Source organism: Mustela nigripes, chromosome 6 (genome assembly GCF_022355385.1).
Source record: "Mustela nigripes isolate SB6536 chromosome 6, MUSNIG.SB6536, whole genome shotgun sequence".
Taxonomy (NCBI): Eukaryota; Metazoa; Chordata; class Mammalia; order Carnivora; family Mustelidae; genus Mustela; species Mustela nigripes.
Window position 1 is genome coordinate 99,441,930 of NC_081562.1, and position 17,606 is coordinate 99,459,535.

General features: G+C 44.0%; 1 protein-coding gene across 1 annotated transcript; it reads left to right on the forward strand.

The window, feature by feature from the left end:
• The first annotated feature begins 11,522 nt into the window (after positions 1–11,522).
• Positions 11,523–15,722, forward strand: NANOG (Nanog homeobox). The gene is made up of 4 exons (XM_059404937.1): positions 11,523–11,673; positions 14,074–14,339; positions 15,071–15,157; positions 15,294–15,722. The coding sequence occupies exons 1-4, from the start codon at positions 11,523–11,525 to the stop codon at positions 15,720–15,722; spliced, it is 933 nt and encodes a 310-aa protein (XP_059260920.1).
• Positions 15,723–17,606: the final 1,884 nt, after the last annotated feature.

A 17,606-nucleotide genomic window follows, 5' to 3' on the forward strand; every position in this document is an offset into this window, starting at 1 on the left:
CCTGAGAGCTTACCAAAATAGGGGGCAAAATAGGAATCCCTTTTTCCTTGGGGTCAAAGATCCCCTGAGGGTAAGGTGGGAAAGAGGGAGTACCGCCTTGCTATCAGGGTCAGGGTCTTTGACAATTCAGTTTACCCTTTGAACTCTCGGCAGGGAGACCTTAGAATTTGCTACACATAATAATTTAGTTCTTAAATATTAAAAGCCTTTAGTTAAACTTTGACAAATACAAAACAAAATCACTGGGAGGTTGCTCTTTGGGGATTTTTTTTCTTTTTGAGAATTCTTGTAATTCCCCATTTATCTGAATACCAGTGTTTTAAACACAAGAGCTGTGTCATTAATTAAAAAAATACATATCGAGGATTTTTTTTTGTTGTTTGTTTTTTAAAGATTTTATTTATTTGACAGAGATCACAAGTAGGCAGAGAGGCAGGCAGGGTGGGCGGGGGAAGGAAAGCAGGCTCCCTGCTGAGCAGAGAGCCCGATATGGGGCAATGGGGGACTGAATCCCAGGACCCTGAGATCATGACCCCAGCCGAAGGCAGAGGCTCAACCCACTGAGCCTCCCAGGCACCCCTGGTTTGTTTGTTTGGTTGGTTGGTTGTTTTTTTTTGCTATGGCTAAGCACTGTATTCTCTCTAGGGCAATAGTTCTCAAACTTCATAACGTACAAGAATTATAGATTCCTAAAAGGCGGATACTTGAGTCCCACTGCCAAAGACTGCAATTCACTAGATTTCAGTTTCTAACAAGCTCTCATGCGATGTTGGTATTTCCAGAAAGGACGACACTTTGAATAACATGGCACTGGGTCAGAGTAACAAACCAGGCCCTTAAGGAGTTATTACTCCAGCCAGCTACTATTCTAAACACAAAAACGTAACTAAAAATACACAGTGACCACTGCCATAGGAAGATTTAGGCACAGAACAGAGACACTTAATTCACTGGGAGAAGGGGACTGTGGAAGGTGACATCTGACCCAAATCTTAAAAGATAACTAAGAGGGGGTAATACTTAAAAAAAAAAAAAAAAAAAGATAGCTGAAAATGAACCAAACAAAGGGGGCAGGTAAGCATTCAGGGAAAAGGGGATTGCTTGGGTACAGCAGTTTACCAAAGCTCAGAACAGACTGGAGAAGCGGGCAGAGAGTGACAGTAGCTTCCTTTGACAACACTTAAGCAGAGGGATGTTGGGGCATCACTCCAGAGGCACCTGCGTGGCGCAGTGGGTTATGTGTCTACCTTCCATTCAGGTCATGATCCTGGAGCCTGAAGTCAGGCTCGCATCAGGCTCCCGCGGACTCCCTGATCAGCGGGGAGTCTGCGTTTGCGTCTCCCTCCGCCCCTCCGCCAGCTTGTGCCCTCTCTCTAATAAATAAAATTTTTTTTTCTTTCTTCTTTTTTTTAAAGATTCTATTTATTTGACAGAGAGGGAGCACAAGGAGGGGGAGCAAGAGGCAGATAGAGAGGGAGAAGCAGGCTCTCTGCTGAGCAGGGAGCAGGATGTGGGGCTTGATCCCAGGAGTGTAAGATCATGATCTGAGCCAAAGGCAGATGCTTAATGACTGAGCCACCCAGGTACCCCATCTAATAAATAAAATCTAAAAAGAAAGAAAGAAAGAAAGAAAGAAAGAAAGAAAGAAAGAAAGAAAGAAAGAAAGAAAGAAAGAAAGAGAAGGAAAGAAAGATCACTCTGGTACACAGTTGGCTCCATCTATGGAAGGGTTACTAGAAGTGTGCAGAGGTCTAAGAGATGGTGCCTGGAACCAGGATCCGGCGAGTGGTGTTGAACGTTTAGATGGCAGCCTGGAGAAGTGCTGGGAAGTAAGATTATGGTGACACAGTTGTTGATCGCCTGACCAGAAGTGTGGATAGTGGAAAAGGGGGTCAGTGATGTCTCACATATTTTGTTCGGTGAACTTTTTACTGAACTTCAAACCTTGTGCTCATGGTAAAGTCATCGATAAAACAAGAGTGGTCTTGAATAAATTATTTGAACTGGATGACAGGTTCATTCAGAGGGTTTAAAGTATTGACCATTACATAAGATTTTATTTATTTATTTATTTTTTAAAAAGATTTTATTTGGGCGCCTGGGTGGCTCAGTGGGTTGGGCCGCTGCCTTCGGCTCAGGTCATGATCTCAGGGTCCTGGGATCGAGTCCCCCATCGGACTCTCTGCTCAGCAGGGAGCCTGCTTCCTCCTCTCTCTCTGCCTGCCTCTCTGCCTACTTGTGTTCTCTGTCAAATAAATAAATAAAATCTTAAAAAAAAAAAAAGATTTGGAGCGCCTGGGTGGCTCAGTGGATTGGGCCGCTGCCTTCGGCTCGGGTCATGATCTCAGGGTCTTGGGATCGAGTCCCGCATCAGGCTCTCTGCTCAGCGGGGAGCCTGCTTCCCTCTCTCTCTCTCTCTCTCTCTCCCTGCCTGCCTGTCTACTTGTGATTTCTCTCTGTCAAATAAATAAATAAAATCTTTAAAAAAAAAAGATTTTATTTATTTATTTGAATAAATAATATTTATTTATTTATTTGAATAAATAAATATTTATCTATTTATTTATGCTGAGCAGAGAGCCTGATGCGGGGCTCGATTCCATGACCCTGAGATTATTACCAGAGCCAAAGGCAGAGGCTTTACCCACTGAGCCACGCAGGCATCCCAGTTTTGTTTGTTTTTAAAGATTTTATTTATTTATTTGACAGAGAGAGAGATCATAAGCAGGCAGAGAGGCAGACAGAGGGAGAGGGGGAAGCAGGCTCCCTACTGAGCTGAGCGCTTGATGCAGGGCTCAATCCCAGGACCCTGAGACCATGACCTGAGCCCAAGGCAGAGGCTTAACCCACTGAGACACCCAGGTGCCCCAAGTGTTAAGATGTTTGGTTTTTGTTTTTTTTTTTAAGATTTTTATTGGGGTGCCTGGGTGGCTCAGTGGGTTAAAGCCTCTGCCTTTGGCTCAGGTCATGATCCCAGAGTCCTGGGATCAAGCCCGGCTTTGGGCTCTCTGCTCTGTGGGGAGCCTGCTTCCTCCTCTCTCTCTGCCTGCCTCTCTGTCTACTTGTGACCTCTGTCAAATAAATAAATTTTTTTTTTTAAATCACTCATCCGCAAAAAAAAAAAAGACTTTTATTTATTCATTTGACAGACAGATATCACAAGTAGGCAGAGAGGCAGGCAGAGAGAGAGGGGGAAGCAGGCTCCCTGCCACGCAGAGAGCCTGATGCGGGTCAAGATCCCAGGGCCCTGGGATCAGGACCTGAGCCGAAGGCAGAGGCTTTATTTAACCGGAGCCACCCAGGCGCCCCCCAAGTGTTAAGTTTTGTATAATAAGTTTCTTTTAAGGGAAGAAAAGTTGTGGTTTTGCTCTTACAGCTATAACAGGCAAGGTAAGTGGGGAATATGCTTTTGTAATTCTATTTGTAATCTCTATCACAGCAGTTTGATGCAGTTCATCTTGATAACACAGGTAAATTCAAAATAATCTATCTCCCAGAAGGGCCAGAAAGATTAAAGTGGACTCTTTTAGAAGAGCTTCAGGCTCACTGAATTTAGTTCAACGGACTTGAGGCAAAGAGCATTGTTGCTTTTTAAAGATTATTCTGTATATTACATTGAAATGCAATTTAATATTTAAATGTAAGGAAATGGCTCCTACCCTCTTTTTGCTTACAAAGGCCAAGGTCTCATTTAAACCCATTCTTTCATTCTTTCATCAACAAACAAAGGCATGCTAAAGAATCACCTGGAGAATTTTTTTTTTTAGATTTTACTTATTTATTTATTTGAGAGGGAGAAAGTGCACGAGGAGGGGCAGAAGCCAAGGGAGAAGGACAAGCAGACTCCATGTTCAGTGCAGAGCCAGACCCAAGATTCAGTCCCACAACCCTGAGATCATGACCTAGAGCTGAAGTCAAGAGTTGAACATCCAAGTGAGCCACCCAGGTGCCCCACCTGGAGAACTTTGTCAACAGATCCCCAGTCACCCCCTCCAGAGATTCCTATTCAGTATTTCTGTGGTAAAGCCCACCCATTTGTGTCCCCAACAAGCTCACAGGTGATGCTGATGATGGCGGCCTATGGTCCACACTCTTCTAGGGCTAGGGATACTACACTGAACAAAACTGCCAAAAATGGGGGCGCCTGGGTGGCTCAGTGGGTTAAATAAAGCCCCTGCCTTCAGCTCAGGTCATGATCCCGGGGTCCTGGAATCGAGCCCCGCATCGGGCTCTCTGCTCAGCGGGGAGCCTGCTTCCCTCTCTCTCTCTCTGCCTGCTTGTGATCTGTCTCTCTGTCAAATAAATAAATAAAATCTTAAAAAAAAAAAAAACTGCCAAAAATGAAAATAACTGCCCTCACAAAGCTTATCTATGTATTTCATTTTATTTTTAAAGATTTTATTTATTTATTGGACAGAGAAAGAGATCACAAGTAGGCAGAGAGGCAGAAGCAAGCTCTCCACCGAGCAGAGAGCCCGATGCGGGGATCGATCCCAGGACCCCAAGAACACGACCCAAGCCGAAGGTAGAGGTTCAACCCACCGAGCCAACCAGATGCCCCATCTATGTATTTTAAAGATTTTTATTTTGGGGGCGCCTGGGTGGCTCAGTGGGTTAAGCCGCTGCCTTCGGCTCAGGTCATGATCTCAGGGTCCTGGGATCGAGTCCCGCATCGGGCTCTCTGCTCAGCAGGGAGCCTGCTTCCTTCTCTCTCTCTCTCTCTCTGCCTGCCTCTCAGTGTACTTGTAATTTCTCTCTGTCAAATAAATAAATAAAATCTTAAAAAAAAAAAAGATTTTTATTTTTTTAAGTTATTATTTATTTAAGTAATCTCTGCACGCATCATGGGGCTTTAACTCAAAACCCCAAGATCAAGGGTCACAGGCTCCAATGACTGAGCCAGACAGAAGCCCCATCACATTGTTCATATTTTAACAAATTTTTTTTAAGTTTATTTATTGATTTTAGCACTCTCTACACCCAACATGGGGCTCAAACCCACAACCCTTAGATCAAGAGTCACACATGCTTCCCGCTGAGCCAGCTAGGCATCCCTTAGTTTATATTTTAGTTGTAGGTAAATAGAAGATGATAGACAGATGACAGAAGATATAGATAGATACATGATAGATAGCCTATATTGTCCAAGACGGTGACAAGAGTTATGAAGAAAAATCAAGAGGAAAAGGATAGGGAGCAGGAGACATTACGGTGAAGGTAATATTAAAGATGGAAAGGAGGGCGCCTGGGCGGCTCAGTCAGTTGAGCGTCCGCCTTTGGCTCAGGTCATGATCCTGGGGTCCTGGGATTGAGACCCCACATCGTGCTCCTTGCTCAGCAAAGAGCTGCTTCTCCCTTTCCCTCTGCTCTTCCGGCACTCATGCTCTCTTGTACACTCTCTCTGACACACATGCTCTCTCTCATAATCTCTCTCTCAAATAAATAAATAAAATCTTTAAAAAATTAAAAAAAAAAAAAAAAAGATGGAAAGGAGGTGAGAGATCAGCCTGGAAGGTTTTTTGGGGGAGGGACAGATCAGCGAGAGATAAGAGTGACCGCAAAATCCCTGATTCGGGAGAGCTTCTAGGAAGGGAAGGTCAGTCGCAGGAGGGTGGAGAGGCACAAAGGTGACAGGACAGAGGTGTTCCTCCCAACGTGAGAACACTGAAAGAGGATTTTGAGCAAAGGAATAGCTTGATACCACTTGTCTTCATACAAATTCACTCTGGCCAGTATGTGGAGACTACTTTAGGAAGGCTAAGGTGCAAACAGGGAGACCAGCTGGGAGGCTGTTGAAATCATCCAAGGGTTGGATGGTGGTGTGGAGAGAGTGGTAATCTTGGAGCGGTCAGAAAAGATCAAATGCAGCTTAGGTCGGCACACTTGCTAGAGGTCACAGGTAACTTCAAGTCCCCAGCTCTCCTGTGACGTGGGCAATAACACAATATATAAATATTCCTTAAAAGAAATAACCAGGGGCACCTGGGTGGCTCAGTGGGTTAAGCCTCTGCCTTTGGCTCAGGTCATGATCCCAGGGTCCTGGGATCGAGCCCTGCATCGGGGTCTCTTCTCAGTGGGGAGCCTGCTTCCTCCTCTCTCGGTCTGCCTCTCAGCCTACTTCTGATCTGTCAAGTAAATAAATAAATAAATAAATCTTAAAAAAAAAAAAAAAAAGAAAAAGAAATAACCAGAGGCGCCTGGGTGGCTCAGTGGGTTAAGCCTCTGCCTTCAGCTCAGGTTGTGGTCTCGGGGTCCTGGGATCGAGCCCCACATTGGGCTCTCTGCTTGGTGGGGAGCCTGCTTCTCCCTTTCTCTCTGCCTACTTGTGATCTCTCTATCAAATGAATAAATAAAATCTTTAAAAATAAATAAATAAAAATAAAAGAAATAACCATTTCTTGCTACTCTGCTGGTTTTCTAAGCCCTAGTTCATGTGATCAAAACTCACTCCAAGAACTGAAAAAAGAAACACTGGAGGACACAAAAGATTAAAAGAAAGAAGTAACTGGATTCAAGATATATTTTGAAGGCACAGTCCACAAAGATGGCATTAAGGTTTTGGCCTGAGCAACTAAAAAGATGGAATTGGCACACACGGAGATGGAGAAGACTATAAGATGAACCCATCTAATATTTCAATGTTAGTTTGAAATACTAATTTTGTGATGCTTTTTAGAAATCCAAATGGGGATGTGAGGTCATATGAGATTGTGTTTGGGGAACAGGTCTGGGATAGACATACATTTAAAGGTCAAAAGTATATAGTTAGGGGGGCACCTATAAGCATCCGACTTAAGCTCAGGTCATGACCTCAGGGTCCAGAGATCCAGCCCCGAGTCAAGTCAGGTCCTCAGGGCAGGCTCCACCCTCAGCAGGGAGTCTGCCTCTCCCTCCGTCCCACCCCTGCCTGGGCTCTGGGCTCGCTCACTCACTCTGTGCCTCTCACAATAAATAAAATCTTTAAAAAAACCAAAACATATCGATGGTATTGAAAGTCATAAGACAGGAAAATCACCAATATAGTGAGTGTGGATAGAAAAGAGGTTTGAGGGGCGCCTGGGTGGCTTAGTTAGTTAAGGGTCTACCTTCTGCTCAGGTCATGATCTCAGAATCCTGGGATCCAACCCTGCCTCAGGTTCCCTGCTCAGTGGCAGTCTGCTTCTCTGTCTGCCCTCTCTCCACGAATGTGTGTGCACTCTTTCTCAAATAAATAAAATAGAGGGAGGGAGGGAGGGAGGGAGGGACGGACGGAACAGAAGAAGGAAGGAAGGAAGGAGGGAAACAGGAAGGAAGAGAGAGAGAAAGAGGGAAGGAAGAAAGGAAGGGAGAGAAGGAACAGAGGAAGGAAAGAAGGAAGGAAGGAAGGAGAGAAAGAAGGAAGGAAGGAAGGAGGGAGTAAAGGGAGGAAGGAAGGGAACAGAGGAAGGAAGAAAGAAAGGGAGAGAAAGAAGAAAGAAGAAAGGAAGAGGCGTCACCTGGGTGGCTCAGTGGGTTAAGCCTCTGCCTTCCACTCAGGTCATCAGGTCATGATCCCAGGGTCCTGGGATGGAGCCCGGCATCAAGATCCCTGCTCAGCAGGGTGCCTGCTTCCTCCTCCCCCGCTGCCTATTTTGTGATCTCTCTGCCAAATAAATAAAATCTTTAAAAAATAAAGAGAAGAAAGGAGAGGGTTGAGAACTAAGCTTTGGTACACTCTTAACTTTTAGATGTCTGGGGATGAGAGGAACCAGAAAGGAGACAGAGAACCATCAGGATAGCAGGTGGAACACCAACAGAGTATAAATTAAGGAAAGGAGGTTTAATTCAAAACATACAGTTTTGGGGGCGCCGGGGTGGCTCAATGGGTTGAAGCCTCTGCCTTCGGCTCAGGTCATGATCCCAGGGTCCTGGGATCAAACCCCACATCAGGCTCTCTGCTCAGCGGGGAGCCTGCTTCCCCCTTCTCTCTGCCTACCTTTCTGCCTACTTGTGATCTCTGTCTGTCAAATAAATAAATAAAAATCTTTTTTAAAAATGCAGTTTTTGTTTGTTTGTTGTTGTTTGACTATTTCTGGTCACTTTATTACCTCTCAGGTCTCGTGACCATATTTTCCAATAACCCATTATTTTCTCTAAGACACTGACTTTTGCCTTTGCCGAAAGTGTTCATTTTCCGGAATTTGCTTCCCTACACTTTCAGCTTTTCCATCTCTGCTCAATCAAAAATCCTCCAAGAAGTCTTCTCTGATTGCCCTCCCTGGCCACACCTTCCTTTGTTTGTTCTCCCTCAGCATCTAGTGCACATGTCATTTTTGGTTTTTTACTTTTGGTACTCATCACACGACATTATAATTGTCTTTTGGTCTATTTTGATCTACTCAATAAATTGCTAGCTCCTCAGAGAAGATGTTGTTTAATTATTTCTTTTCTCTCCAGCACAAGATAGGCACTCGTGAACTATTAGTTAAATAAGCAATAAATGGTTCCTAGCCTATAAATGTTAAAAATCACTAAATATATCTATAAACACACATACGTTTGTACTTAAGGGACAAGAAACAGCTACTTATAGACTGGATTTATTACGTAGAGTGAACGTAAAGAAGCAAGAAATAGAGGCAGAAACTTTTACGAGAATTAAATGAAAACAGGTGACCGCCTCCCAGTTTGGATTACACTCAGGTAAACTCAAATGGACAATGGGTGAAGAGTGAAAACAACGATAAGTCGATAATCAATCCGATGATCCCACCAGTGATAAATTAATAATAAGTTTGATAATTCCACATTTGATGAGTACACTATGCCTGAAAATCGAGGGGCAGCAAAGTCTATATTAATACGCATCATGACTGTCGCTTCCTGACAGGTCAGTAATATCTGATGCAAAGCTGGGACACCTGTGTTCCTAAAAGATTCCTAAATGCATTCCTAACATGCATTTCTTAACTTTAAGTAAGGAATAAATTTTTTCTGAAAAATATTTTTCATTTTTAATATTTAGTGCTTTTTTTCTTCTCCTTTCCGGATTATGCTCCTTGGAAAACAAAATCTAAAATCACTTTTGCATTTGCAGGCCTGGACTCTACTTGTAACACAGCCCTCCTCCACCCACACAGCCCACCCCGACAAATCCAAGGTCTCTGACACCTTCCTAAGCATTCTCTCAACCTTATTCAAATTGCTTTCCTGGGCAAAGAATGTAGTAAGTTTGCCTTCTAGCTACCAGCCCCCCCTTCCCTTTGGTCTTTCACTCCAGAGGCTCTGACCCCAGATACAATGAGACACAGGTGGGGGGATGGGAGGGAATTTGGCCCAGGCTTTAGGCGAAGACCCCCGTCAGCAAAGAACAAAGCTTCTGGGACCTGGGGTTTAGAGAGCTGCGGGCTTGGTGGCCTTGACGGCACTCGTTTACCAACTGTGCTAACTGAAAGCCAGGAAGTCAAGTTTTCTTCTTTTTTGTTTATTTTTACCCCAGTTTTATTGAGACGGAATTGACATATGGCATTGTATTAGTTTAAGGTGCACAACACACCTTAAAGGGACTTAAGGGACTGATAAACGTAAATGTTGAAAGTAGATCGCCACAATTCGTTCACTCCATCCATCCCTCACATTACCCCTTAAAAAAAAAATCATACTCTATCTGTAATGAGACAGAGACTGTCTGCCTGAACCCAATGTATTTCCACCCACCTCTTCCTTGAAACTCTATTTTTACTCTTCTCCCTTCCAGAATGATGGTCTGAGAAGACAAAGAAAAGATTACAGAGAATTCGATCTCCGCACTTTGGTCCTGGGACCCCTCCTAGGCTCACAAATTGGCATCCTCGAGTTGAGAACAGAAATTGTTACGACAGCAAAGCCAGCAGGTCTAGGTGGAGACCCAAGGAGCAAAGCGCATGCGAGGATTAGTCTGGCTTGCACCTCCGAAAAAGATAGAATTAAATTTGCTAAGGGTTTACTTGGAGGAGTAGGAGACTGAAAAGAGGAAGAAATCTTAGCTTTCTCGAATATTGAATTTGAGAGTGGGGAGGAAAATTGAATGCTGCGAACTGTTATCTTTGTCTATAAATATGTTTGTGCTGAAACCCAACCATAACAACTGGTCCTTTGGAAAACATATGGAAAAAACCAAAACGAAAAACGAAAAAAACAATTTCAGAGTGGGGATGGAGTGGAGTTGCAGGACATGGCAGAAATGCCAGGCCAGGGAAAGAAAAGTGGATTTAAAAAAGAGCCAGAAGGGGAAAGAAAGGCCGGAAGAAGATGTTTGCTTAGGAGGGTCCAACAGAAATTCTAAAAGGAACTGGTCACAAACGCTTTGGCAAGACCATTCACAGGAATATCATTTGCTCAGGGAAATGTTCTTCTTGGCCTCCCTCTTTCCAGGTCAAGAAGTTTCATTATTTTACATCCAGGAATGTCCCAGATAAAATTAGAAAGGGTGCCCTCAATCTATCATGTTGTTTACTGGATTAAAATAATAATCGCAACAAAAAGGTAGTTTCGAACTTGGAGATCACTAGCATAGGATAAGGATAGAATTTCTCTTAAGAGCCCCGATTTGTAGGTGATGGGTGTTAAGAACTATTAGGATTTAGGTCTGTATTTTCTTTACTTTTTACAGCAACACAGAAAGAGGCACAGATGACGAAACTGAGCAACAGGTACATGAAAACCACTTATAAATTTCCCATACTGATAGCCTATGCAGGCACCAAAGTCAGCGGCTACAGCTCCTTTCCTCGGGCTTTTATTAAAAAGGAGACAACAGTCCTGGGGGAAAGACTTGCCCAGCTCTGCGTCTCTGAAAGTTAAAAAAAAACAAACCAAAACAAAACAAAACAAAAAAACAATGAGAACACCTTGAAAACAAGTCCTATTTTTAATATCAACTGACACCTTAGCAACACACAATAAGTGTTTTATTGTGACCTTAGGGGGACTCAAAGAGGAAAACCAAGCTCCCTGGGCGAAGCTTTTGCCAGCAGTAGCTCCATTTGGAGACCCTAAGGGGTCTTAAATCAAGGAATTAATTGTTCTAGTGGAAGATTCGATCACCTTAGGTAGCCTTAGGTGCATCTCTGATTTGAAAAGATGGAAACGTGGCGAACCCAGAAATATTTAATTGTTGGTCTTACTTTTCCTCTCGAGGTCTCGGGGCCCCCGTTTTCCCGTTCCCCACCCAGTCTGGACTACCCTGCCGCCACCTTTTACATGACAATGGCCTTGGTGAGACTGGCAGACGGGATTAACCGAGAATTTCCAAGGGTGTGTGTGGGCGTGGGGCTGCCAGGAGGGGCGGGTCTGAGGATGGCGGAGCCTTCCTTATAAATCTAGAGCCTAGAGAATCTTCACCTTTGACTCCCTTGGGCTGCTTGGCTCTTACCCTTTCCGGGGTGACCTCCTTCATTCTGTCTTTCTCATACTCTTACACCTGGACGTCTTTCTATTTCTCTCGGCTCTTCCACCTGGATCCAGAAGACTGGGCCTACCTTACAATCTTGCTCTTTCCCCCGCTCTACCCTCAACTCCCCAACATGAGTGCGGACCCAGCTCCGCCCCAGTGCCGGTCTGGCCCCAGACCGCCCGGGTCTAGGGACTCTTCTCCAATGCCTGAGGTTTGCAGGCCTGAAGAAAATTACGCGTTCCTACAAATGTCATCTGCTGAGACGCCCCACGCGGAGACCGGTAAGGCAAACGTGAATCCTCGGAAAGCTGATCTTGAGGGAACGTGAAGCAGGAGGAGGGTCACGGTCCTTCGTTTCCCTCGTGAGCATTTGTAGGCCATTCATACTAGCAGGTGTCCCCAGTGAATCTTCTCGGCACCTGTCTCGGTTGTAACTTGGTGACGGGAGCCCTTCCACCTGTCCCAGGTTGTCAGTCGAGAGACGAGGGCCCTGGGGTGCCGGCATCTGGACCGTTCACTGCGTATTTGAGCGAGGAGGTGCCTAGGCACTGTGGAAACGCAGATGTGCCGGAATAAATGAGCTGATCGTCTTAATCTCGCGGTGCAGAGCGCACGCAGTAGGGATGTCACTGCTAGAGCCAGAAGTCCTGGCATCGCAGCTGGGGGACGCGGGGAGCTTCTGAACTTTCTTATTAGTCTTTTTCAAGGGAGTGCCAGAAGCGGCGTGGTAATTGTGAATCTCGCCTTCTTGAAACGTTTTTGCCTTTGTGCGACACCAGTTATCGCCTCTTCTCCCACTCCTGAGCTCTGCGAGTTACTAACCCGGGCAGTTCTGAGTTCCTGGGAGCCTGCTATGCCCACGTCTCCTACATGCCGGGGAGATGTGCATTCCATTTTATGGTAGCTAGTTCTAGGTTTACTCTGCTGACAGAGTGGCTAGAGCCCAAATCTGAAACTCTGGTTGGCTTCTAAATGATGGCTACAGGTGGAACAGGGGGGGCTGTGCTCAGGACACTGTAAAGGTAGTACTTTTTGTAAATCAGGCAGGAGTTGTTGAAAATGAAAATGTAAATTTTTACCATTTTTTAAAGACTTGGGGTAAAGATAATTAAGATTTTAAAAAGTTCTTTTCATGATGATTGCCCCGAAAATTAAGCTGTGCGGAAGGAGGAAGTAAGCAACTACTTTAATGGAATGTTAGATTTTAATGTTACGCTGTTTTCCTAAACTTCGGGTTGATGTCCTTTCATAATTTCAAACTTTGGAAGTAAAGTGCTGAGTCGTGAGAAACAGCTTGGGTATGAGCAATAGATGGAAGCAGGTGGGCATGCCCTACTTAGCAAGCCAAGGGCAAGTTTGTAGAGAGAGTTGTTAGGAGATGCCCCACCATAGTCCTTGGTCTAGCCCCACTTTCTTTCCTTCTAGATCTACTTAAAGGAAGCATAAGATTGTGAATTTTTGCCCCATACAGGTTGTCTTTATTCCATGACAAGTGAAATTGAGCATGGGGAATAAATACCTCTGTGCAATTAAGAGTTTAAGAGGCTACCAAATATAGGCAATCTAGGAAATTCATTTTTACTTTATTATTTTTTTAAAGACTTCATTTGTGACACAAGCAGGGAGAGTGGAAGGCAGAGGGAGAAGCAGGCTCCCTGCTGAGAAAGGAGCCCGATGCAGGACTCGATCTGAGGACATGACCTGAGCCACTCAGACATCCCAAAGAAATTTTTAGTTAGTAAGTCGATATACGCAAAGTCCTGGTGCTAAGCAATTTTCTCTGTCACTTTGCTTTAATCAATGAAGGAACTCCGTGAAGGACAGAAATACTTTCGGAAATGTGGTCCCAGAGCTAGTAAAGGCAGAGTTTGTACTGAAACTGAAGCCTGTCAGAATTCTCAGTTCCTGCTAGTCCTGGTATTTGGAACTGGGCAGTGGTAAACTGTGGATTTTATTTTATTTTTATTTATTATTATTCTTTTTAAAGATTTGTTTATTAGACAGCAAGAAAGGGAACACGAGCAGGGGGAGTGGGAGAGGGAGAAGCAGGCTTCCCGCTGATCAGGGAGCCCAATGGCTTGATCCCAGGACCCTGGGATCACGGCCTGAGCCGAAGGCAGATGCTTAACGACTGAGCCGCCCAAGTGCCCCTAAATTGTGGATTTTAGAGAGTCCCCAGAATCTGATGTAAATGATACGACTAATTTTACAGAAGGGAGTCCAGTGATCATTCCCAACTTTCTAAGCAGCCACAGTGTGGGCTCTGGAGCATTAATTTGCAGTAAAAAGCTTTTGTCAAAGAGGTTCGAGGGGGCTCCTGGCTGGCTCAGTTAGAGGAGCATGTGTGACTCTTGATCTTGTAAGTTCGAGCCCCATGTTGGATGTAGAGATTACTTAAAAATAAAATCGTTTAAAAAAAAAAAAAGTTTGAGTCCCACTCTGCTTCCCAGCCGGTGAGCTATTGGCCATGTCCACTGGATGTGAAATGGCCACAACTAGGATACACTTACTGGGTTGGCATCATACAAAGGTGAGCCAAGTGTTCAGGGTCATGGAGGAGTTTTTATTTACTACCTAATTCTGAGGTTGTGAGAACTTCAAAAATACTTTGGAAACAAAAAATTTGTGAATATGATTTAATCTTCGGAAAGTTTCAGAGAAAAATGTTTTATTCCCGACAGTGTCTCCTCTTCCTTCCTCCGTGGATCTGCTTGTTCAGGACAGCCCCGATTCCTCCACCAGTCCCAAGGTGAAACTACCGCCCACTTCTGCAGAGGAGAGAACTGGGAGGAGGGAAGACACGGCCCAGGGCAAGAAACAGAAGATCAGGACAGTGTTCTCTCAGACCCAACTCTATGTCCTCAATGATCGATTTCAGAGGCAGAAATACCTCAGCCTCCAGCAGATGCAGGAACTTTCCAACATTCTGAACCTTAGCTATAAGCAGGTAAGGTGTGTTTTGCTGTCCTTGCAGTGACAAATAAAAAGTCTTATTTGAAGGGAAAAAAAAATTTATTTGCAGATGAGCAGTACTAACATCAGTGTGCTCTGTTTGTGTGCCCCCTACAAATAATTTTATTATAAAAGTGGGATCTTGATGACATTTCATGAATGACTTTCTTTTTTTTTAAGATTTTTATTTATTTAGGGGCACCTGGGCGGCTCAGTGGGTTAAAGCCTCTGCCTTTGGCTCGAGTCATAATCCTGGGGTCCTGGGACCGAGCCCTGCATTGAGCTCTCTGCTCAGCAGGGAGTCTGCTTTCCATCCTCTCTACCTGCCTGCCTTTTGCCCTGCTTATGATCTCTGTCGCATAAATAAATAAAGTCTTTTCTTTTTTTTTTTTTTTTAATTTTTATTTATTTATTTGACAGAGAGGACAGAACGGGGAGGGAGAGGCAGTCTAGATCCCAGGACTCTGGGATCATGACTGAGCCAGAGGCAGACGTTTAACCAACTGAGCCACCCAGGCTCTCCTCATGACCAACTTTAAAGCCAACTAACTTGAGGGGCTTTTGACATTCATACACAGAGCATTGTTTCCAGATTGCAGAAAGGACTCTAGAAGTCTCCATTTTAGGTAATTGTGCTTGTTAGGGGGGAAAGACGTTAACAATACTGGTACATGCACACTACCAGTATTTTATATTTTCCTGTCACTTTTTTTTTTTTTTTTGTAGGTGAAGACCTGGTTCCAGAACCAGAGAATGAAATGTAAGAGGTGGCAGAAAAACCATTGGCCAAAGGAGAGCAAGAGTGTGACTCAGGTAAGGGGAAGCTTTTATTCTCTGGTTTCTTTTCACTGACTTCTTAGTTTTGTTTATTGTTAAACCGGACAACCTCTGCCACAGACAATTCTGATTTCCCTCCAAGCTTTTCAGGTAATCTGCCATTCCCTTTCAGAATAGCACAGCAGCCACGGAATACCCAGCCTTCTACTCCTACCACCAGGGACACCTGATGAACACTTCTGCAAACCTTCCAATATGGAGCAGCCAGACCTGGAATAACCCGAATTGGAGCAACCAGACCTGGAACAGCCAATCTTGGAGCAACCACTCCTGGAACGGCCAGTCTTGGAGCAACCACTCCTGGACCAGTCAGACCTGGTGCCCCCAAGCTTGGAACAGCCAGCTCCACAGCTGTGGAGAGGAATCCCTGCAGCCCCAGATCCAGTTCCAGCAAAATTCCGTCAGCGATTTGGAGTCCCTCCTAGAAACTTCTGGGGAAAGCTATAGTGTAATACAGCAGTCTGCTAAATATTTCAGTACCCAGCAAATCATGGATTTGTTCCCAAATTACTCTGTGAACATCCAGCCTGAAGATGTGTGACGACGAGTATTACTTGATCTTGGTTTGGGCAATGGCTGTGTCACGTCTCCTAGATTTTGTCTTTTAGAGTCCTGTATCTTTGCCTTAAGATTGTATTTCCCATTATTCTCACTGTATCTATTGAAGGGATATGATTGGAGTCAAAGCTCTCAGTAGCATTGGCTGTGCACAACATGGAACAGGTGTTTCTGGCTGTAGCTAACTGGGTACAGTCCTACTGTGGGTATCCTCAGGCTCTAGAATCTAACATCAAGAATAGGAAGTAAAGATACAAAGACCTGTGATGAAGGATAATGGTATATTTTGAGATTTTGAGGCTTTCTTGTTAACAACCTTAGTTTTTAATGGTGAAGGGTAAAACTAAAATATGCTTCATTGATTTCCTCTGCCTCTTGTGAGGTTTTACTAGAACTGTTAATTCTAGTATTTGTAGAAAGATGTTTTGTATTTTAACATATGATAATAGTACAAGTTTGGCTGGTTGGTGGATAGGTTTAAATACAAATAAATAAAAATACCCACTTTACCCTTTGTTGTCTCTACCTTGATTTTACCAGTAGTACAGTGAGTAAAAATTGGACTAAAACAGGGTTTTTTAATTTAGTTTTTAAATATTTTTATTTATTTGGCAGAGGGAAAGGGAGAAGTAGGCTCTCTGCAGAGAAAGGAGCCCAGCCCACCAGAGTAGATCCTAGAACCCTTGGGATCATGACCTGAGCAGAAAGCAGATGCTTGATGGACTGAGCATCCAGGTGCCCAACATGGGTCTTTTTTTTTTTTTTTTTTTTTAAGATTTTATTTATTTGACAGAGATCACAAGTAGGCAGAGAGAGGGGAGAGCAGGCTCCTTTCTGAGCAGAGAGCCCCATGTGGGGCTCCATCCCAGGACCCTGGGATCATGACCTGAGCCGAAGGCCGAGGCTTAATCCACTGAGCCACCCAGGTGTCCCAAGATTTTTATTTTTTAAGACCCATAAATGTCAGCTTTTATTAAATAAAAAAGACCTTATTAAATTTACAGGCCAACTACAAAACACAATGTTTTAAAGTATAAATCAATGTTAACATAGATTGTTGCAAAGAATAATCTATAAGTTCTGAGGCAAATACTGTAATAGACATTTTTGTCCAGGTACGTTATGTTCTCAACTTAGGATAGGCTAGGCAAACCTCTATGAATGATACTAATAGTATACTATCTTTTTTTCCCATTCTGGCTTACCCCTAAATTGGTCTGGTTGAGTCAGTCCACCTTCCTCAGTGGCCTTCCAGCTCCACAGGAACATTATTTCCCAAAGCAGCAGAGAGATAAACTAACCAGGTGGTTTTCCTGGTCCTTTCCCCATGGTTTCCCCCAATTGTCCAATGTTGTGAAACCTTATCCAAACTATCTAGACATTTCACAGAAGAAATCTGGGATAATTTCTGCCAAGACCTGAGGACAACACAAAATCTTCAGCTGTTATTTGAGTTTTGTGCCAAGTACTATATTATGAATGGCGAAGATAATAATAACAGCACTGATCACATGATCTGGGATCATGACCTGAGCCGAAGGCAGAGGCTTTAACCCACTGAACCACCCAGGCGCCCCGTAAATAAATCTTTAAAAAACAAAAAGAGCACTGATCCACCAATTAAAATAGTACATGAAATCACTTCTCAATCCCCACATTTTAGTTTTATAATTCAGCCAGATTTGAATATGACTTTTTTTTTTTTTTAAGATTTTATTTATTGGGCAGACAGATCACAAGTAGGCAGAGGGAAAGGAGGAAGCAGGGGCTCCCTGCTTAGTAGAGAGCCAGATCTGGATCCCAAGACCCTGGGATCATGACCTGAGCCTAAGGCAGAGGCTTTAATCCACTGAGCCACACAGACACC

Excerpts from the sequence above, each read along its gene's own strand:
- NANOG (XM_059404937.1), top strand. The coding sequence starts at position 11,523 with ATGAGTGCGGACCCAGCTCCGCCCCAGTGCCGGTCTGGCCCCAGACCG. Across the intron at positions 14,340-15,070 it reads TGAACCTTAGCTATAAGCAG|GTGAAGACCTGGTTCCAGAA; the intron begins GTAAGGTGTGTT and ends TTTTTTTTGTAG. Across the intron at positions 15,158-15,293 it reads AGAGCAAGAGTGTGACTCAG|AATAGCACAGCAGCCACGGA; the intron begins GTAAGGGGAAGC and ends ATTCCCTTTCAG.